The sequence below is a fragment of the Rhododendron vialii genome, chromosome 2a (genome assembly GCF_030253575.1).
Source record: "Rhododendron vialii isolate Sample 1 chromosome 2a, ASM3025357v1".
Classification (NCBI taxonomy): Eukaryota; Viridiplantae; Streptophyta; class Magnoliopsida; order Ericales; family Ericaceae; genus Rhododendron; species Rhododendron vialii.
Window position 1 is genome coordinate 10,308,015 of NC_080558.1, and position 23,112 is coordinate 10,331,126.

The 23,112-nt window shown below is 39.5% G+C and overlaps 4 protein-coding genes and 1 non-coding gene across 5 annotated transcripts; all 5 read left to right on the forward strand.

Annotated features, from left to right (window-relative positions):
* The first annotated feature begins 384 nt into the window (after positions 1-384).
* On the forward strand, positions 385-2,062 carry LOC131315761 (UDP-glycosyltransferase 75C1-like). The gene has a single exon (XM_058344955.1). It carries the CDS (start codon positions 515-517, stop codon positions 1,937-1,939), a length of 1,425 nt encoding a protein of 474 aa, XP_058200938.1. The 5' UTR covers positions 385-514; the 3' UTR covers positions 1,940-2,062.
* A 10,441-nt stretch (positions 2,063-12,503) lies between these two features.
* On the forward strand, positions 12,504-14,152 carry LOC131315762 (crocetin glucosyltransferase, chloroplastic-like). Its single transcript, XM_058344957.1, has one exon. The coding sequence runs from the start codon at positions 12,645-12,647 to the stop codon at positions 14,007-14,009; it is 1,365 nt and encodes a 454-aa protein (XP_058200940.1). The 5' UTR covers positions 12,504-12,644; the 3' UTR covers positions 14,010-14,152.
* A 2,955-nt stretch (positions 14,153-17,107) lies between these two features.
* LOC131318276 (small nucleolar RNA snoR100) lies at positions 17,108-17,215 on the forward strand. Its single transcript, XR_009197603.1, has one exon. It is a non-coding gene; the product is annotated as a small nucleolar RNA snoR100 (small nucleolar RNA).
* A 208-nt stretch (positions 17,216-17,423) lies between these two features.
* LOC131315763 (crocetin glucosyltransferase, chloroplastic-like) lies at positions 17,424-19,101 on the forward strand. Its single transcript, XM_058344958.1, has one exon. It carries the CDS (start codon positions 17,613-17,615, stop codon positions 18,978-18,980), a length of 1,368 nt encoding a protein of 455 aa, XP_058200941.1. The 5' UTR covers positions 17,424-17,612; the 3' UTR covers positions 18,981-19,101.
* A 794-nt stretch (positions 19,102-19,895) lies between these two features.
* On the forward strand, positions 19,896-21,009 carry LOC131317113 (crocetin glucosyltransferase, chloroplastic-like). The gene is made up of 2 exons (XM_058346687.1): positions 19,896-20,610; positions 20,750-21,009. The coding sequence occupies exons 1-2, from the start codon at positions 19,896-19,898 to the stop codon at positions 21,007-21,009; spliced, it is 975 nt and encodes a 324-aa protein (XP_058202670.1).
* Positions 21,010-23,112: the final 2,103 nt, after the last annotated feature.

Below are 23,112 nucleotides of genomic sequence, written 5' to 3' on the forward strand. Positions count from 1 at the left end.
TTCACATATAAGAATGTCTTTCACGATGAAAAATTTCGTCACCGATGGGTCACCTTTGACGGGCCAAAGGGAATAATTTGTGACAAAATTTTTTGTCATCAAAAAAGCACAATAGGTGACGAAGAAAATTTCGTCACCAAGTCATTTTTCCGTGACGAAATTTTTCGTCACCAAAAGGCCCTATAGGTGACGAAAAATAGATTTCGTCACCAGGTAGGAATCCTCGACAACCCACAATTTTTTTTTCGTCACCTATATTATTTGTTACGAAAAACATATAATTTGCGACGATTTTCATTCGTCATCCAATGCAATTTTTCTTGTAGTGCTTTTTACACACTCGTAGTGTCACTATCAACCATAAATATTCATGTTTTCCTTCACCAATATTAAAATATCAGCTGGTAGAGTAGTCTAAAACCCTTCAAATTAAATAAAACAATCATCCCGAATTGGTCACGACAAATGTCCTCTTCATGATATAAATAAGTGCAACACGCTTAAACGGAACTCCATGCACAGTCTTGCCTTCAGCTATCTAAATTCTGAGAACCAAGTTCTTTCTCTAAGAAGAAAAGATATGGACGACTGTGTTCGACTCCTGCTAGTAACATTTCCAGCCCAAGGGCATATAAATCCCAGCCTCCAATTCGCCAAGCGCCTTGTCAAAATCGGCGTCAACGTCACTTTTGTCACCGCCTTTTCTGCACTCAATCGCATGAGCAAATCAACCTCTACTCCACAAGGCTTGACATTTTCCGGCTTCTCGGATGGCTACGATGACGGGCCTCAAATCAACGATCGCTACGGGGAAGAGCTAAAGGCCCGCGGGTCGGAGGCCATAGAAAAAATCCTTAAATCAGAGGCTGAGCGAGGCCAGCCATTTATCCATGTGGTCTACACCACATTTCTCCCTTGGGTAGGCCAAGTTGCTCATGCCCATCACGTGCCGTCCACTTTCCTTTGGAATCAACCAGCCACCATCTTGGGTATTTACTATTATTACATCAATGGTTATGGAGATTCTATTAGAAAATACATGAATGACCCCTCATGGCCTATTGAATTACCGGGGCTGCCAGTGCTCACTCGCGGCGACCTTCCCTCTTTTTTACTTGCTTCAAATACTTTTAATATAGCACTTCTGTTACTTAAAGAGCATTTTGATGTACTTGATTACGAGAGAAATCCTAAAGTGCTCGTAAACACTTTTGATGCGTTGGAGTATGGTGCTCTAAGATCAATCGAGAAGCTAAACTTCGTTGCTATTGGACCGTTAATCCCTTCAGCTTTCTTGGATGGAAAGGATCCATCTGACACTTCTTTCGGGGGAGAGATCTTTCAAGATTCAAAAGCCTATATTGAATGGTTGAATACGAAGGCAAGCGAATCTGTAGTTTACATAGCGTTCGGATCCCTTTCTGCTATAGCGAAGCAACAAATGGAGGAGATTGCACACGGGTTGCTTGAATGCGGAAGGCCCTTTTTGTGGGTGGTAAGAGGATCAGAAGAAAAGCTGAGTTGCAATGAGCAATTGGAACAACAAGGGATGATAGTGCCATGGTGTTCTCAAGTAGAGGTTTTGTCACACTCATCAGTTGGGTGTTTTATAACTCATTGCGGGTGGAACTCTTCTTTGGAGAGCTTGGTTTCTGGGGTTCCGGTGGTGGGTTTTGCACAATGGTCAGACCAAGAGACAAATGGAAAGCTTGTTGAGGATGTTTGGAAGACAGGGGTAAGAGTGACAAGAAATGAGGAAGGAATTGTGGAGAGTGGTGAGATTAAGAAGTGCATAGAAGTGGTGATGGGAGGAGATGAAATGAGAAAAAATGCCAAGAAGTGGAAGGATTTGGGAAGAGAAGCTTGCAAGGAAGGTGGATCATCGGACAGAAATCTTAAAACCTTTGTTGAAGAGGTCATGGCTAGTTTGGTAAAATAAACAAAGTTCTATGAAACTGTTCTATTTGAGCAATCAGGGGTTCAGAAAATGTGTGGTTCTTCTTTTTCTGTAAGTTGTACGTTTTATGACTAATGTCAATAGTAAAGTGGCTTCTTGTTCTAATCCCTTCGTTGCCTTGTTTATTTAGAGAGGGCCCTATTCTGCTAAGATTTTTATTTTCTAAGTACTTATTTTTCGTTTTACGAGACATGTCATTCTCTCGTAATACATCATCTTTAATTCAAAAAATAAATACTTATTTTCTTTAGTAACACGTGTGAGAAAGTATTCTTTAAGAAGTCTTTGCTTGGAAATCAAAACTTGTGAGCAATTAATAATTCTACTTATGTGTTGTGTTTAACTTTCCCCTCTACAAGTGAGGACTAATTCGATCGATCCGAATTAGAATCTAGTCTTTCAATGTATTTAGAATGTAGTCTTTAATTACTTGTCTTGACAGGCAAATTACTGAGACGTAATTTCTGTTTTGTGTTTTTATGATTCATTACATCTCAAGATCGTGAGAGTTTGTGTGTTGCTGAGTTGAGCGTGTATTAATTAGTTTTTTTTTTATAAGTTCGATTCCATTAAAACGCCCCAACCAAATAAACAATGTCAAGGAGACTCTCCTAACTATACAGCTATACTCCTTAATTTCAAAGGAGAAATACACACTATGAAGAAAAGGAAAAGAAAAGATAACCTATGCAAAGCAAAATCTAGACCCAACTCATGTCCAGAGAACACAACTATAACCTCAAAACACCCACAAGCATCCAGATGCACCAAGAACTCATCCTACTGCTGCAAAATGTTAGTTACTTTATTTCCTTCTAAACCTTTTTTGAATTAAATCTTTTTTTTTATCAGCAAAAATGAATTTTATTAAAAAAGGGGAAAGGGGAAAGGGATCGAACAAATAGTTTGCATAATACACCTCGGCAAAGTACAAAACACCTAAAGGTCTATAGGGTCCACAACAGAAACAACATTAAGCTCAACCCAAACCCAAATTAATCAAATACAACCCAAGCACCATACCCAAGACCCAGCCCAAGCCTGGACTGGCCCACCCAAACCATCCCACAAAACCCTACCTACATTGGCAGCCACCGCCGTACATGCAAATCACCGGAGCCCAAACATCGCCGTTAAGCCTAGCCGGCCTCTCCCAGATGTAGAGACCGGCAGCGGAAACCGGCCTACGATAGTGAAAACCGAAGCAGACAGGGCTTGAGGGCCAACCATTGCCACCATCTGCAGCTTACCCAAACAAACCCTTGCAAAGCAATCTTCATCAGCAACAGCAACACTCCAGAGCGACGGAATGCCAGCCGCACGCCCGATTGAGAGCTTGGAAAGCCGCCGACCGGAATTTGGCACACAAAAGACGACCAAAGCAAACAACCATGGGAGCCGCATCCACTCCACCATCGCCAGACTGGACCTCCACCGATCAAAATCGACATCTTCACCGATCGATTTTTGATATCAGAAAACCTGCAAAACAAACATTAGAAAGCACATCTAACTACACCACACCCACCACACCACCGCCCATCACTAGATTCACTGCTAGATCAGATCCGTCAGCCCCATCTCCACACGACCACCGCCCCAGCCGCCTGCTGCCCAAAAGCCACCAGCAGCTCCCACCACACCACATCATCCAGATCTATAGCCAATAACGACCACCACGTCGCCAAAATACATCTCCAAACTAGCCACCAAAGAACTGGATAGAGCCTCGGCCCATCAGAGAAGATCTGATCGCCAGCGAGATGAGCCCACCACCAGTAAGAAATCGGAAGCAAGAGAGGGAGGGGGAACCAAGGCAGGAGAAAGGAGAGGACCACCAAGCCGCCACCGCCATTAAGCAACCCTGGTGATGTCCAACAACGGCCACCGACGGCTGCCCGACAATCCGAAACAAGGACAGCAACAGATCGAAACAGGAGAAGGGATCGAGGGGGAGAGGAGGAAATGGGTGCGGAAAAGGATAAGCCTGGGGGGCGGAGGAGCCGCCCCCAAGCCGGAAAAACCCTCGCTGAAGAGTTGAATAGAGAGAAATGAGAGGAAAGGTTTTTAGAGAGAGAAAGTCTGAACGTCGCTTTTTTTGAATTAAATCTTGTGGTGGTTGGTTCATAAACCAACAAGTGGCAAAGTAAGTAAACCAATCAATGCCAATTTTTCAATTTGGCATAGCAGTGCGCGTTCATTTACAATCAGAAGGATGTGTTCCTTCGGCCAAGACCCCTTCGAACAGTTGCGTCTCTTCGGCCAAGATCACTTTCAACGGTTGCAAAAATGCTACAACCCCTTGCATTACTTCAGATAATTCGGAAAAAATCGTGCCCTCTTGTTTCATTACTCCTCCTATTGCTCTAAATTATTTTTCTTTCGAGGGAGAGTTCAATATTCAATTTGGTATGATAAACTTAGAGGTGTCAAATGGGCTGGGCCAGCATGACACGATACAGGCATGGAGCGGCACGGCACGTCACAGGCACTACAAGAAAAATTGCATTGGGTGACGAATGAAAATCGTCGCAAATTGTATGTTTTTTGTCACAAATAATATAGGTGACGAAAAAAAATTTGTCGACTAAAGGTTGTCGAGGATTCCTACCTGGTGACGAAATCTATTTTTCGTCACCTATAATGCCTTTTGGTGACGAAAAATTTCGTCCCGGAAAAATGACTTGGTGACGAAATTTTCTTCGTCACCTATTGTGCTTTTTTGATGACAAAAAATTTCGTCACAAATTATTCCCTTTGGCTCGTCAAAGGTGACCCATTGGTGACAAAAAATTTCGTCGCGAAAGACATTCTTATATGTGAAAAATCTCACTTTCTTGCTTCTGCGGGGTTTCGAACCCGAGTCTCCTACATTTTGCACGCAAGCTTTAACCAATTACACCACACAAACTTTTCAGCATATGATTGAAATATCTAATATATAACACATGCATTGAACATTAAAATATATTTTGAACGGCATTTTGAACTATTAAACATTAAAATTAGCAATTTTAATAAACATGAAAGTCGTAACTCTTTATGTTATTGTTCAAACCCAATTTAAATTATCTCAATCGGAGTTCTGAGCAAAGAGTTATGCCCGAAATATATTTGGTGACAAAGCGTAATTCTTAAATTTCGTCACCAAAAGATAAATTTTTCTTCACTGAAAACGTAAAAAGAAGACGAAAAATATTTTTCGTCGCCAAATTGGTTCATTTGGCGACAAAATATTTTTTCCGTCACCGAATAGTTATCTTTGGCGACAAAAAATAATTTCGTCGCCAAATAGGAGCCTTTGGTGACAAAAATATCTTTTTCGTCGCTAAATAGTTATAATTGGTGACAAAATAATTTCATCAAGGAAGTTATCAAAACAGTGACGAATTTATTTTTTTGTCGCCAAATATACTCATTTAGCGACAAAATTAATTAAATTTTGTCGCCACTTTTTCGTCACTAAACATACTTTTTCTTGTAGTGAGGTATGGTCTTGGCCTGGCACGGCACAACACAGCACGGTCTTAGTAGGCACAGGGCACGACACGGGCACGGAAGTGGACAGCACGGCACAAAAGTTGGCCTGGCACGACACTACACGGTCGTAGACGGGCACGGCAGGGGCACAGGCACGGAAAGTGGAGGGGAATGGCACAGTTCTAGTTAGGCATGGCACGGGCATGACACCGGCACGAAAGGGCACAGCACGAGGCACGAAAAACAAAAAAAAAAATAAATTATATCAATCTTTAATTTCTTTCTTTGGTATACAAAAGTTGATCGTCCAATGTAAATTTTGACTTGTTTCTTTTTCTTGATGACTGATGAGTGAGTGTGAGTCTAAGATTCAACGCGACTAATTGTTACATCCATGGACCATGCTGTTATGCCACACTCATATACCAAAGAAAAATCCTTTGTATAATTGTATAGAGAAAAAATTGGTCCATCAAAACCAAAGAAAAATCCTTTTTATAGAGAAAAAATTGGTTGGCAATGTGCCGGCACAAGCACAATATGACTTAAAATGGCACGGCATAGCATGGCCCAACACGATTAAGTAAACAGGTCGGCACGGCTTAACACGATTGAAAAACGGCACGGCACGATTGGCAAACGGCATGGCATGACACGACACGACACGATTGGCAAACGGCACGGCACGACATGACACGATTTAAGTAAACGGGCCGGCACGGCACAAAGCACTGTTAGCACAAAATTAAACGGGCCGGGCCGACACGGCACGACACTTTTGACACCTCTAGATAAACTTGTAGATGGTAGTGCTACTTCCACAAGTCGAGATCGTTGGATTGAGGTGGACACCTGTAAACTCGTAGCCATAACGAGGGTGAATTTCTTCTAAGACTATCACAAAGGAGACATTTCATCTAAGACGAACCTAGGGGTTGACAGACACTACTACAATAAACAATAACGATCACAGTTATTCTCTTACTTTAGATCATGGTTTATAATCGTGATCGAAAGTTCAAAATGAACATAGTTATTAACTATGATTACTGTTCAAAAAAAAAAAAACTATATTCGTATGTCTTTAATCACGGTCCTAAAATTGTGGTCTTTCTGAATGAGATCGTGAGTCCCCTACTTTAGATCATGGTTATAAACCATGATTGAAAATTCAAAATGATAACACCTAAACCCGTGATGGAAAATGGTAAAAAATGAGATGAAAAACCATTGCACGTGATCTTTTCTTGGCATCTACCGGACCATCTAGTGGCATGATGTAGAATATGTGGAGGCTCAATTCCATAATCAACTGAACGAAGCCAAACCCCGGAAGCCCGAACGGTGTTTAATTTCAGATTACTCAATTTGGCAAAATTCAGACGAGCTCGGAATAGGCCTAAACTTGGTGGGCTGACTTATTTTCGCACTCCGGTCAATACTCATAACCCTAAATTGATGATCGATGGTGCTTTTCGGCCTAATTCCTTCGTTTAGTCCTTCAATTGAGTTACTTTGCCGTTTTAGGAAAGATTTGTTTCGTTAATAACTCTTAGACCGTAACTCCTTTTAAGTTGATTCTTTTTGGGAAAGTTTTATTTTTCTTTCTCGTTTTCAGTTTTAGAAGAAGACCCAAATTCTGGGACATTTTATTTTTCAAGTTTATTTTTAGGGTTTCTAGGGTTTCACCCTGTATAAGGGTTTGTAATTTAGAGTTTATGCAATTTTTAATCAATAATATTGTAGAGGTTCTCTCTTTCTTTTTTGTGCGTAAGATTTACTCGTTGCGACGAGTTGTTTATCTCGTTTAGATTAGCATGCTAACTAGTCTCTCGTGAATTCTGCTGCGCCATTGTAACGACCCGGATCTTTGACCCAATTTTTTTTCCTAAATATAATATTATTAGAATTATTTTCCTTAATGCAATTCTTTTTTTTAATACAATTATGCATGCAATATATATATATGCATTCTTTTAAAATTTTTCCTACACACACATGCGTGTATGCACACTCCTTCTCCTCCCTCACCTCAAACTCCTTCCGTCTCTCCGTCTTCTACTCAATCTCTACTTCCTCCCTAACCCTAAAACCAAGCCAAATTCGTCCATTCCAAATCCCATGAACCCAACTCTATTAAATTTACTCTTATCCAACCTCTTCCAAATTCACCTATATAACCCCTCCCCATTGACCCACGAAATTTACATCACAATATTCCTCACGCCCCACCAGTCCAAAAGAGAGAGAGAAAAACCAGAGAAAATCAAGCTCCAATCCATGGAGTTTTAGAGAGAGAAAAGTGGGTTTCGTACCAAGATCCAACCGAAACTCAATCCGACCATTCCAATCTCTTCCTACTACTCCTAACATCACCAAACGTCGTCCAATTCGGTCCAAAGTTTCCCGATCAAAGAACCCGAAGTCTTCTTCCTCAAAATTCAAGATTCGTTTTTAAATCAATTCGATCCGGTTAAAGGTATTATAATCCATTCCAAACACTCCTCTAAGTATATTAAGTGTTTTTATGCTTAACCCAATAGCCCAAATGGTCCCATGCATCAAAACCGTGACGAAAAACCAAAAAAATGAAATCTGGACCGAACTTTGCGGCCGCAACCTGCGGACCGCAAGAACCAGTCGCGAGGAGCCCCGCCGCAAGGTTGACCTGTCCAACCTCGCGGTTTGACCTGTTTTGTTTCGAATCGACTTTTCGACCTTCCAAACATCGTTTTTGACGCCCGAACTATTTTTCCTAGACTTTTCACACCTCAGAGATCATAACTTGTTAAGATCATATTTTTTTTATTTAATTATCTATTTATTAAATTATTTATTAGCTATCTATCAAAGTTTACAAACGAAAAATCTTTACGACCTTCCAAACAAGTTTTTAACACCCAAATTAATTTTTCCTAGACTTCTTGCATCTCAAAGATGACATCTTGTTAAATTAATATTTTGTTTACTTAATTTACTATTTATTGTTATTTCTATAGCGTTTCCAATCAAAAATTCTTTACGACCTTATAAACCTTATTATAAATGCTCGAATAATTTTATTTAGACTCTCTACATTCTGAAGATGAAATTTTGTTAACCGTGACATATTTTAATTTGTAAATTATTTATTATCTATTTACTTCACTTTCGGCCACTTTATTTAACGTCTTTATTTAAATTAATCCCGTGACTCTCTGAACCCAACTTTTGACACTCAACTGATTGCATAGGACCTATAGAACCCTTATTAAGGTCATGATAAATATTTTAATATTTTTATCTAATTAATGTATTTAATTAGTTTTTAATTAATCTATTATCTTAGAATTAATTAATAAGAGCCCAGAAAATTTTCCTTTTAATTCCGTTTAAAACTCTTACTTTATTATTGACATTGTGACCATACAAGATTAAGGGCAACGGCCCGTTCATAATAAGTTGCGTGATTTTATTATTTATTAATTGTTTTAATTATTATTGATTTGTTGTATATTGCATCGATACTCGATTTGAATGCTAGATTGGACCCTAGAGACATGGGGTGGTATTGCGAAATAGAATTCATCTAGACGATGCTAGATAATGGATAAACTAGAAAGTTTTTATTTTTAGATTGCCTGCAGGCGGATTTTGGTGATTGTGATGAGATTTGTGATGAAAATAAAACTGGCGGGTGTCCAGTGATAAATTGATAGACTGGCGGGTGTCCAGTGATGATTGTGAAGTGATTTGTGAGGTGGTATATAAGATAGGCGAACCCTAGTTGTGATTCAGGCAAGATAAGCTTTTCCCTTGTTGTAGTTATTGGGATGCATACTCGGTACATCACTTAGGTGTATCTGTGACAGCAAAGGGAAGTGATCTCATGGGACCGAGCATGGCTAGTGGTTGGGGAGGAAAGATCTCGCGGAGGGATCTTAGATCACACAAAGGGATAATGGATAGTAATAAATCAATTTATGTGAAAAATCTATGTTCTACTTCTTCGTACTATATTTATCCTGCTGCTTGCTAACTGTAAAGTAAGAGGGGTAGTTGGGTTGGATTATGCTACGGGGTGAACTCTTTCACTCAGGTACGGATTGCCTGGCTTCCGTGCCAGATTTTGCAGAAAATCAGGAAGAGGCTCAGAATCCCGAAAGTGAACAATTCTATGCAGAGGAGAATCCAGAGGTGGAAGTCGAGCCAGCTTATGCTTGGGATCCGTATCAAACCTAGAAGACGGCTCGTTTATTTTGTTTAGTTTATTACTACAAAGATAAATTTTAGTATTTCTACTATGGTTTGTAATAGATGAATCTTTAGGATGAATTATCCATTTTGGATTTTAAATTTAAATTAAAAAAATTTCAAAAATTAATATTTAATGCCTTCGATTTTATTTCTAAAAACTCGGGGCGTTACAGCCATGGCGCTTCGTCATTATGTCTTCTTTCATGGCATTGCCGAGTTTTGAACCACGCGATAAGAGTGAGGTCATTTTTAAGCATTATTCTTTTTTCACGCTGCAAGAGCGAGATCTTTTATCTACCATCACAGTTTTCACAGAACTGAGGTAAACTATATAAAGCGGCACTTTTTATCTCAACTTTTGACTTAAACTGAGATTAAAATTTAACCCACAATTCTTTATCACATTTTTACTAAAATTGTGATCTTTGTGAATTTCATTGGTGTGACCTTTATCTATTATTCTAGCAGTGAGTAGTGACTATTGCCAAGTTCTAGGCAATGATACCCAAGGCCCAACCAGACCAAAACAAAATGGCAAGAAGCCAACCCGGATCAGCCAAATTAAGAACAAAGATAGGAGCAAAGACAAAAACCAAAACCCATACACTAGAACACCCCTACCCCAGAAAACGAAAGCTCAACTACCAGCTGACCAACCTCAAAACGGTAGAATGTTAGTTGAGGTTAGAAAGTTAGAGATTACAACAGGAGCTGAGCATCATGAACTTTTTCTCGAGAACTCAAACTCAAGATCTTTCGGGATAAACTTTTTCACAAAGGCTCAAACTCATGACCTCTTGGTCAAAAAAGAAGAGTGTGGTTTATTGACTTATTTTTGTCATTATTTAAAAAAAAAGTTGGATTTCGATCGTATATTTTTACTTTTTATATTTTTCTCGTCATGACAAAACAATAATCCTTAAAAAATAATGAAAAACTAATAAATTCATAAACAAAATTTAAAAAAAAAAAAAGTCATTTGGCTTATAATGCCAAACTAGGCCTGAGAGTACTCAAACCGGGAAAGGGACATCATGAAGGTCCTTTTACAAGACAAGTGTCAAATCATATACAGCGACAGTTCACAATTTGCAACAGGACAATAAATACAGGGATTGTGATTTTGGCACTCAAAAAATTGATGGAGGTGCTCCAAAACTGAACTGTGTAGATACACAAAACAACATCATTTTAGAATTCCTCCATCAATTTTTGAATTGCTAAAATCAATTTCTTATAGGGATTATAGCTCATCATATACATCAGAAAATTAAATCTATCCACCTAATTCTTCTATTTGGCCTTTAAATATTTTTCTACCGTAAGACTTACTGTATTAAAATATCTACAAAGTTGGAGTATTTCTTACACTATTTGTAATGATCCATATAATGACAATATTGCACATGTGGCAAAAAGATAGCTGGCCCAATTGGTACACACACCGAGTGGAACATCCTGTTGCTACATGTGCATTGTGTGGGCCATCATTATATGGATCATTGCAATTATTATATGGATCATTGCAATTACCATTTTTGCATAAAAAAGAAAAAAATCTTTTATCATTGGATAATCATGTGCTGATGGCATTTTACACACTCCTAGTGTCACTATCAACCAAAAATATTCATGGGTTGCTTGTTGAGCTCGAGCTTAGCTCTTTTACTAAACGAGTCAAAAATTTGATATCGAGCTTAGCACGAGCCTGAACAAGCCGAACTAAGTCAATTACTAAAAAAGTGTCTTCAATCGAGCCGAGTCTCCCTTAACGACCCGAGCATTTTTCGATGTCCACTCAGCTCTTTTACCAAACAAGTCGAAAACTCAAGCTCGACTTGTTTACTTTTGTGTATCAAATCATGACGCAAAATTTATATAACGTGGAGATTAAAAATGCCGCATGTTAAATATGTTGGCCCGTCGAATTTATTATCAACAACAAAAGTTCAGAATAAAATCCCCAATACGCTTCAATTAACCACTATATTGTCAAAGGCATAGTCAGCAAACAACAGCTCCAAATTAATATATTTTAATTTAACTTTGAAAAGCTTTGAGAGGAATAATGGAGGTTAGGTCACATCGGACTTCCCCAATTTCTTTGATGTGTGCGCTAGGACAACAGTGCTACGTGCACAACAATGAAACACAACCAATTTTTAGCCGTTTTATTATTGTAATTAATGATCAGAATTCGTTTAAACTCTTTTTCGGAAAAGTTATTTTTACCGTGAAAGAGTTTTATTTTTTTTGTTTTTTTTAAATTTGGACGGCAAGAATTAGTTACACAACCACTAGGTAGGTTTTGTGCGTAGCATTTTGGTTTCCGGATACATTGTCTACTACTCCGGTTTATACTGGATTTGTCTGACTACTTATCCGGAAAACTCTTTGTTTGATACATGTAAGAACATCACTTGCCTAATTTACCGACCAAACAAGCCCTTAAACCTTGATGAACAACCGAAAAAGCAACTTTGACACTCAATCATAAACTGATTTAGTAAAAGTTGTAGATTAGTCCGGGGGTTTTCGGATCCTCCGGTCTAAATTTTGGGCCGAAGAGAATAGTCCAAATCTCGGCAATAGTTCAGATTTGTTCATGGACTCTTACCGGTAAGAATCAAACAAATCCAAACCATTAATTGAAACAATAGACAGTCCACATTTGGACGATCTCCTCGATCCGATCCAAAAATTAAACCAGAGAGGACCCAAGTCCCCCCAAAAATACCTTATTATCTCCTACACTTGCAAATAATAAGAAAACCAAACATCTCAATAACGTCACCACTTATGTCATGGCCCCTGGCCCTATCCTTCCACACATGCCTATAAATTTCAAAAACCCTCATTGGATTACTAGCTCAATCAGGCCACAGCTATCTAAACTTCCAAAATTGTTCTTTTGCTTTTGAATCTAGCCACCACCCTCCCCCCATCAGCCCTCAAACAAAGAAGAACACATATGGATTCCTATGTTCGACTCCTGCTGGTAACATTTCCAGGGCAAGGGCATATCAATCCCGGCCTCCAATTCGCCAAACGTCTCATCAAAATGGGCGTCCAAGTCACTTACGCAACAGCCTTTTCCGCCCTCAATCGCATGACCAAAAGCGCGACCACTCCACCGGGCTTGACCTTTTTCGGCTTCCCTGATGGCCACGACGGGTGGGAAATGGACAACATGGACCACCAGATGGAAGAGCTAAAGAGGCACGGGACAGAGGCTGTAGCAAAACTCATCACATCACAGGCTGAAAAAGGTAAGCCTTTCATGCATGTGGTTTATACCACACTCCTCCCTTGGGCAGGCCAGGTTGCACATGACCTTCACGTGCCGTCCACTTTCCTTTGGATTCAACCGGCCACCATCTTGGACATTTACTATTATTACTTGAATGGTTATGGGGATTCCATTGGGAAGAACATGAATGACCCCTCATGGTCAGTTGAATTACCGGGACTACCACCGGTAACCGGCAGTGACCTTCCCTCTTTTCTGCTTGCTTCAAACACCTATAATTTTGCACTTCCATTACTTCAACAGCATTTTGATATGCTTGATGCCCAAAACAATCCCAAAGTACTTGTGAACTCCTTTGATGCTTTGGAGTCTGAAGCCCTAAGAGCAATCGAGAAGCTAAACTTGGTTGCCATTGGGCCGTTAATCCCGTCGGCTTTCTTGGGTGGAAAGGATCCATCTGACAATTCTTTCGGAGGAGATCTCTTTGAAGATTCCAAAGCCTACATCAAATGGTTGGATTCAAAGCCTAGTGAATCTGTTATTTATGCAGCCTTTGGAAGCTATTCGCCAATAGCGAAGCAACAGATGGAGGAAATTGCACACGGGCTGCTTGCCTGTGGAAGGCCATTTTTGTGGGTGGTAAGAACCGCTGAAGAAGAGAAGCTGAATCGTAAAGAGAAATTGGAACAGCAGGGGATGATAGTGCCGTGGTGTTCTCAAGTGGAGGTTTTGTCACACCCGTCAGTGGGGTGTTTCGTGTCTCATTGTGGGTGGAATTCTTCTTTGGAGAGCTTGGTTTCTGGGGTACCAATTGTGGCTTTTCCACAATGGTCGGACCAAGTTACAAATGCAAAGCTCATTGAAGATGTTTGGAAGACTGGAACAAGAGTGAAACCGAATCTAGATCAAATAGTCGAGAGTGATGAGATTAAGAGGTGCATAGAATGGGTGATGGGAGGGGATGAAATGAGGACGAATGCCAAGAAGTGGAAGGATTTGGCAAGGGAAGCTGGTAAAGAAGATGGATCATCGGATAAGAATCTCAAGACTTTTGTTGATGAGGTCAGGACTAGTACAGTAGAATGAACTGTTCTACAAAATTGGTCTATTTGACTGATAGGGTCACCACTGTCAAATGTTATCTTGTCATAATCCATCTTTGTTGTTTTCTTGAGAGGTTTTATGTTGTCAATTTATAAGAGAATTAAGTGAAATATTCTTTCGCGCTAGTTCCTATTTTAACCGTTCATCTTACCAAACATACATGTGCAAAGATGGTACATTTAGAATAACATTTCAGCATGCTCATGTGGTATTCAACCAATAGAGAACTCATATAGATTGGAGTACCGTGACACACGACTTATTGCAACTTAGAAAAATCACCCATCATTGCAGTATTCCAAACGCCAGCTTGGAATACTGGAATGCACGAAGAAGCATAAGCTTTTGCATTCCAAACGCCAGCTTCATTGGCAAGACAAGATGCACCCGTGGTGGTTGGGACTTGGGGTTGGTGATGTGCAGCTCCGAGCCGTTGGATTGTGCATCCGACGGCTCGGATCTCATCTCGGCAATCAACGATCGAGAGCCGTTCAATGCCGAGATGAGATCCGAGCCATCGAATGCACGATCCAACGGCTCGGAAGTGTGCAGCACGGTACTGTGCGCCCCACTGCACAGCACCACCATCCCCCATTCAGGTGGAAGATCCTACCAATCTCTTGCATTCCTTGTTGTCCCTCGTCAATTGTTTTCACCTACCATATATTGGTATAAAGTATATATTTTTGTTGCAACTACAAATAATAATATGTCTCACAATTTTACTTCATTAATAAAAAATCAAATTATGTTATGGAATTAAAAAATTAAGTACCGGGCATAACTGTCCGAATTTTTTCACACCAACTTAAAGAACTAAGTAGATAAAAAAAAAAGGTTTAAAAAATTATGCACGAAAGTGCTCATGGGCAGAGGTATTAAGGGGCCTATGGCCCCCGAGCCCCTACTAAAAAAAAACCCGAATATGTTATTCAATTTTGTCACGTACATGGAAAAAATATACAAAATTTTAACCAATAACGAAAGTATGGACTGATTTGACTCTTAGGATAGTAGTAAGTTTCAGAGGGTCCGGTCCATGCACACGACAATTTGGTGTTGCATCACATGTTGAATTGATACATGGTTGTATCAGCGATTTCTCAATATTTAAATTTTTTATTTGTCAAAAACATGTTCTATAAAAGTTAGGAGAACGAATGTAAAGAAGACAATTTCTTTTATTTTTATTTTTTTGATCAGCAAAATTTTTATTAATTTCCGAATTCAAAAATTAAAAAGACTAAAAGGATAAGGGCAAAAGAGAATTAAAATTACTTAATCTCCATAGGTACCCGAGATCCAAACGCTGGTCAAAAACCAACAAAACCCAGAACACCCCAGACCTGAAAAACAACAAAATTTCTTTTCTTATCGACCCCGTTCGAGTGCAAACCATGGTTCCGCGACTAAAAGTCTTTAGTTATTTGGAAAAATAACACGAATTTTTAAAAATAAACTAAATAAACCATAGGATAGCAGATGTAAACATTTACCCAAGCTTTCACACACAAGTGAAGTGAGATTTTCCGTATTATATGAACATACATAGATACACCTGTATACATATTTGTAACTGTAGAATCATTGATCTGTATGTCAGTAGAATGTTATCTGAGGTTAGAAACTTAGTTATAAGGTCTGAACGTCGTGAAAATGACTCAAACTCACAATTTCTCTGTCTAAAAAAATACAAAAGAGAGCGGCAGCACGCCCTCCCTCCGGTCAGAGTTGTTGAGAGTAGTAGTCAAACCATGAAAGGGACGTCATGAAGGCCCTTTTACAATACTTACAATTAGACCTGTCAATGGATCTGATCCGATTCGAAAAATCCAATTCGAATCAGATAACATCGATTCAGTAATCCAAATACGGAACGGACCGGATTAAATCCGTTATCAATCCGAATCCGAACTTTATTTTTTTTAATTTTTTAATTTTAAAAAAAAAACAGTAAATTTTTTATGTTGAAAAAAATTTGTTTAAGAAGTTGTATTTTTTATTTTTTATTTTTTTAAATGTATTTTTTTGAATTTTTTTTTTTTGCTAAAATTTTTGAAGTAAAAAAGTTTTCGGATCAGATCGGAATTTTACGGATCGAATTCGAATCTTGCCGGATCCAGTTCAGATCCGATCCATTGACAGGACTACTTACAATTATGAAGTCATTTTCTAGCTAGCGACAGCTCGAAACATGCATCTGGACAATAAAATACACATCATGATGGTGTTAGAGAGAAGTGCTTTTTTTTCAATCATTTGTTAGAGAGGAGTTGATGAGAATAAAGTGAGTTTGAAAACAAAGCAAAGATCAAGGATCATTGTATAGCTCACAAAAGAGGAGGTGATTTGTAATAACTTGTGTGATTATTAAATACACATCGAACAAACAGAACAGGGATTTGAGGATCCTGTAGTCGGCAAAGTCACTATAGGATGTTATCTATTTCAGCAATCAATGGTTTGGATTAAAATAAAAAAAAACCTTCCAAGAAAGAGTATTCTCTTCCGCGGTAACTTTGCTTACTACAGGATCCCCGCTTCCAACAGAATAAACGTTGTGACTTAACAAAATAATGGATGACTCACTACTTACGAGCTTAAGCTTTTAAGTATATATGTAGTATATGTTCATTCAATTTGTGTTGAGCCCAAATAATGTGGTGGACTTCGGATTGCGCCTTGCACACGCAATAGGGGAACGATGCATCATACAAAATTTCAACATACAGCTTCATCTTTTTTTTTTCTTTTCATTTTTTTAGGGGGAAATTAATAGGGTAACACAACTTGCCAAAATTCTTGCATTTCATGGGCAAGATCCCTACCCAGGTTAGGACCTATTTTCTAGATACATAGTCCACTATCCTGTTTCTAGTTTCTACTGGATTTGTGAAACAGAGACAAGGTGATGCTGTAGTGCACACTACAGAGGTGTAATGCCCCCAAAACTATGTCGTTTGAGCTGTTTGTTTAACCCTAAGTCCCTAACTTACCGAAAAGCCAAGCAACTTTGACACTCAATCATAAAGAGAAACTTTTAGATTAATTATCATGTGCAAACCGATGCTCTGGACTATCAATAAAAGAAGCATGATAATATTCACATAAATTGAATTGGGTCTCTAGGCCTGCCATATCTGATGTTATTTAGCTTTGATGTGGGGACATGGTTCCGCAACAAAACAGGTATAGGGGGCCACTATTTCAATAATATTCTGAGAGCAGCTACGTTGTACATTTTGCCAGACGTTTGGTTTATCTCCAATCCTCCTCCGCCTATACTTTCAGTGATTGAGACTACATAAGTTCTGTTGTTCCTGTTGTTGTTTTAGATTAATCATAAAAAAAACTTCAACTTATCTTCTATACTTGCAAATAATTGAAGAACCAAAAATCCCAAATACGTCACCACTTATGTCATGACCCCTGGCCCTATCCTTACGCACAATCATATAAGTTTCTAAAACCCTCGTGGCACTTTCATGCACTCAGGCCACGGCTATCTAATTTCCAAACTACTCCAGTTCTTTTGCTTTTGGATCTAGCTACCACCCTTCCTCCCTCCCTCAGCCCTCCAAACCAATGGATCCCTGTGTTCGACTCCTGCTGGTAACGTTTCCAGGGCAACCGCAAATCAACCCCGGCCTCCAATTCGCCAAGTGCCTCCTCAAAACGGGCGTCAACGTCACTTACGCAACAGCCTTTTCCGCCGTCAATCGCATGACCAGAAGCAGGACTACACCACCGGGCTTGACCTTTTCCGGCTTCTCTGATGGCCATGATGGCAGTTGGGGAATGGACAATATCGACCAGTACATGGAAGAGCTAAAGAGACACGGATCCGAGGCCGTAGCGAAACTCATCACATCTCAGGCTGAAAGAGGCCAGCCTTTCATGCATGTGGTTTATACCCCATTTGTCCCCTGGGCAGGCCAGGTTGCACATGATCTTCACGTGCCGTCCACTTTCCTTTGGATTCAACCAGCCACCATCTTGGATATTTACTATTATTACTTGAATGGCTATGGGGATTCCATTGGGAACAACATGAATGACCCCTCATGGTCAGTTGAATTACCGGGACTACCACCGGTAACTGGCAGTGACCTTCCCTCTTTTTTGCTTGCTTCAAACACCTATAATTTTGCACTTAAGTTACTAAAAGAGCATTTTGATGTGCTTGACGCCCAAAACAATCCCAAAGTACTTGTAAACTCGTTTGATGCTTTGGAGTCTGGCGCCCTCAGAGCAATTGAGAAGCTAAACTTGGTTGCTATTGGAGCGTTAGTCCCGTCGGCTTTCTTGGATGGAAAGGATCCATCTGACAATTCTTTCGGAGGAGATCTCTTTGAAGATTCAAAAGCCTATATCAAATGGTTGGATTCAAAGCCTAGTGAATCTGTTATTTATGCAGCCTTTGGAAGCTATTCTCCAATAGCGAAGCAACAGATAGACGAGATAGCACACGGGCTCCTTGCTTGTGGAAGGCCATTTTTGTGGGTGGTAAGAGCCACTGAAGACGAGAAGCTGAGTTGTAAAGAGAAATTGGAACAACAAGGAATGATAGTGCCGTGGTGTTCTCAAGTGGAGGTTTTGTCACACCCATCGGTTGGGTGTTTCCTGTCTCATTGCGGGTGGAATTCTTCTTTGGAAAGCTTGGCTTCTGGGGTTCCGGTTGTGGCTTTTCCGCAGTGGGCGGACCAAGTTACAAACGCAAAGCTTATTCAAGATGTTTGGACGACTGGAACAAGAGTGAAACCAAATCTAGATCACATAGTTGAGAGTGATGAGATTAAAAGGAGCATAGAAATGGTGATGGGAGGGGATGAAATGAGGATGAATGCTAAGAAGTGGAAGGAATTGGCAAGGGAAGCTGGTAAAAAAGGTGGATCGTCCGACAAGAATCTCAAGACTTTTGTTGATGATGTCAAGGCTAGTAAAGTTGAATGAACTGTTCTTCGAAACTGGTCTATTTGATTGATAGGGGTTGGTTCATAACTCATCTTCGTCATTTTCTTGAGAGGTCGAAATATGTCAATTTGTATGATCAATAAGTGAATATTCTTCACCACTTCCTCTCTTAACCCTTCTCTATTGTTCTTTCCTTCATCTTACCAAACATCTATTTGCAAAGATTGTACATTTCAAATTATATTTCAGCACCACCTCCCAATTAAGCTCCACATCTCGGACCAGGTTCTACTATGTTACGAATAAGGAAAGTACATGAGTTACGACATTGGTGGTTGTGCATTGCAAATTGTAATTATTTATATACTAGTGTTTACTTCATACGTAAATTACCGTAAGTACATTGTCTAGGGTCTAGGTTTTGGGCGCTGTATCTGAGTACTTGCCAGTGGGGTGCCCTATCTCTGGATGTGTAGGTCTCACATGTACATTAGACCAAATCTGTTTCACAAACTCTATAGTTCGATGTGTGTAGATCTCACATGGATTTGTGGGGTCCACATGCATACATCAAACAACTAGCTAGGAAGACACTATGTTAGGAACTGTATTCAGATATATGTGTCTGTAAATTTACCCATATGCATTATGCAATAGTATTGTGCGTCTATAAAGGGGGATGTCAAGAGACAATAGTCCAACGGGATATATAACCATTTCAACACTCAAAACTCAATTACGTTTTTAAGAAAAACTTGTAGATCTGTCTAAACCCTTCAAATTAATTAAAAGATCAATCATCCCCAGTTGGTCACCACTGATGTCATGGCCCTTCGTCCCTATCATTAACATGTGCATATAAATTCAAGTTTCAGCTTTCTAAGTCATTACAACAATGTAACGGAATCCATCTAGTTTTCAATCATTAGCCCCAGGAACAGAAGAAATGGACGAATGCGTTCAACTCCTTCTGGTAACATTTCCAGCCTAGGGCACATCAATCCCAGCTTCCAATTCGCCAAGCGCCTCGTAAAACTTGGTGTCAGCGTCACCATTATAACCACCTCTTCCGCACTCAATCGCATGACCAAATCCGCTGCTACACCACCACGAGGCTTGGCCTTTTTGGGCTTCTCCGACGGGTATGATGATGGCAACGGTGGCTCGTTCAACTTGGTCAACGATGCCAACCGCTACATGAAGGAGATAAAGATCCCCGGGTCAGAGGCCGTAGCGAAACTCATCACTTCAGCGGCTGAAACTGGCCAGCCTTTCATTCATGTGGTCTACACCATAATTTTGGGTAGGCCAAGTTGCATATGCCTGTCACGTGCCTTCCACTCTCCTCTGGATTCAACCAGCCACCATCTTTGGTATTTACTATTTACTATTTACTATTATTACATCAATGGTTATGGAGATTCCAATGGACAAAACAAGAATGACCCCTCGTGGTCAGTTGAATTTCCGGGACTGCCACCGCTTACCGCCGGTGACCTTCCCTCCTTTTTGCTTGCTTCAAACACTTTTAATTTTGCTCTTCCATTATTTGAAGACCATTTTGCGATACTTGATACCGAAACAAATGCCAAAGTACTTGTAAACACCTTTGATGCTTTGGAGGCTGGGGCCCTGAGAGCAATCGATCGAGAAGTTAAACTTGGTTGCCGTTGGACTGTTAATCGCATCGGCTTTCTTGGATGGAAAGGATCCGTATGACACTTCTTTCGGGGCAGATCTCTTTCAAGATTCAAATGCGTATATCGAATGGTTGAATACGAACTCCAACGAATCTGTAATTTACGTAGCGTTCGGAAGCATTTCAGCCATAGCGAAGAAACAAATGGAGGAGATTGCACACGGGTTGCTTGAATGCGAGAGGCTGTTTTTGTGGGTGGTAAGAGCATCGGAAGAGGAGAAGCTAAGTTGTAAAGAGCAATTGGAAAAACAAGCGATGATAGTGCCGTGGTGCTCTCAAGTGGAGGTTTTGTCACACCCGTCGGTTGGGTGTTTTGTGACGAACGGAAAACTTGTGGAGGATGTTTGGAAGACAAGGAAAAGTGCATAGAATTGGTGATGGGAGGAGATGAAATGAGAAGCAATGATAAGAAGTGGAAGGATTTGGGAAGGGAAGCTGGAAAGGAAGGTGGATCGTCGGACAAGAATCTCAAAAATTTTGTTGAGGAGGTCCGGGCTAGTTTGATAAAATAAACAATGTTTAAACAATAAGGTGTACTGCAAATTGTTTTCGTCTTCCCATTCTCCCAATTTTAGCCCTTTTGTTGTTGTTCTTTTATCTACTTATTTAGATAAGTATCCGCAAATACTATAATTATGGAGCACTATTTCTGTATGCTGATGGAGGGGGTGTTCCACTAGCTAAAATAAATACATTTTTTGAATTAAAGGTAATGTATTGTGAGAAAAATGACCTGTCTTGAAAGCGGGATATAAGTAATTATAAAATATAGCTTGGAACACAACTTTAATAAATTCCCTGTTCTGAGGAAACAAATACTCCAAGAATTACTGCTTCCGAGTTTTAACTCATGATAATTACTTCAATCTTTTGAAAATGCCATGTGTAAAAATACTTTTCAAGATACATATTTTCACACATACAAAACTAACACGATATGTACCCGTGTGAGTATGCGAGACAACCAGAAGGAGACATTTAATCATAGACGAACCTAGGAGTTCTGATCAACAAAACAAACCTAGGAGTTGGCAGTAGTGAGTCATGCATGCCCTGTATTTGATTTGAAGTGCTAAACTCCGTGGAAGATACTTTTGCAATATTGCATACCTTCTCAAGGAGTATATGTTAAGGTGACCTCCTTGTCTAAATTTTTCACCTACCATTGATATGAAGTATCAACGTTGTTACAACTACGCATACTTCGTAGTACTCCTTCCGTCCATAATTTTAGTTCATTAAAAGTCAGCATGAGCTTTTTGCAATTGGATTAAAAAAAAAAGGAGTATTACTGTGCATAATTTTTCAAACATTTTCGCGTTGACCTAAAGAGCTAATTCGTTTGAAAAAGTTCAAAAGCTTACACACAGAAGTGCTCATGGTCAGAGGTATATGTTAATGGGTCTGCGAATTACCCCGGCCCTCAGCCCCTCCCAAGAAAATTATAATATTTAATTTTCTCACAACTTATTCACACATCAAACTCATAAAATTTGAGTAAATGCAAATCATGGCTCCATCACTAAAAGTAAATCATTTATGTTTTCCAAAATATTATAATTTTTTGTTATTGAACTAAATTATACAACGGGATGTAGACTTTTACTTAAATTTTGTAATTCAAGCCTCATGTGAGATTTCGAGTATATTTATGTATGTGCAATGGAAGAGTTACGTTATTGTTTTTTTTTTTTCTTTATTTGTTTCGTGTACATTAAATTGGTGCTTCTCAATCCATGAAATGGACGTCATGAAGACCCATGTACAAAACAAGTAGTAAATTAATTTTATCGAAGGCTCACAATAATATGCATCAGGACAATGAATACAGCTCATGAAACACATCAGCAAGTAATAACTCTTCACCTAATTTCAATGGCTACCATTAAAGTTTTGGTACATTAAAACTTCTTAAAATATGTATACATTTTTCCTTACACTAGCAACCAATGCAAATCTGAGGTTGAGTTCCGTTAAGCTTCTTGGACTTTTTCTGTTTTATCATAATTCAAAATGATTTTTTTGAATTATTTTAACAAATCAACTCAATTAGATAAATGAAAGTACGAGATCCAATTTTCTGAAATCTTCGTAAACATGCCTTGTGGTTCTTGGTTATGCCGTTTGTGGTTTCGGCTATGGTGTCTACTCTTGCAGTGTCTCCGTTATGCCTCTTGCGGTTTTTGGTTATGCCTTTTGTGGTTTCGTTTATGGTGTCTCCGTTATGCCTCTTGTAGTTTTCGGTTATGCCTTTTGTGATTTCGATTATGCCTCTTGTAATTTTCGTTTGTCATGTCTGATTCCATGTTATGCAACCGACAGACTTCAAAAGCCCACTTCAACACTCAAACTTTGTTTTTTTGATCTGCACTTCAGCACTCAAACTCTTGTCTTTTTGAGCTGCACTTCAACACTGTCACTCATAACCATATCGAGCGTCGATCCAACAGGCTGCAAAGCCTCTTCAACACT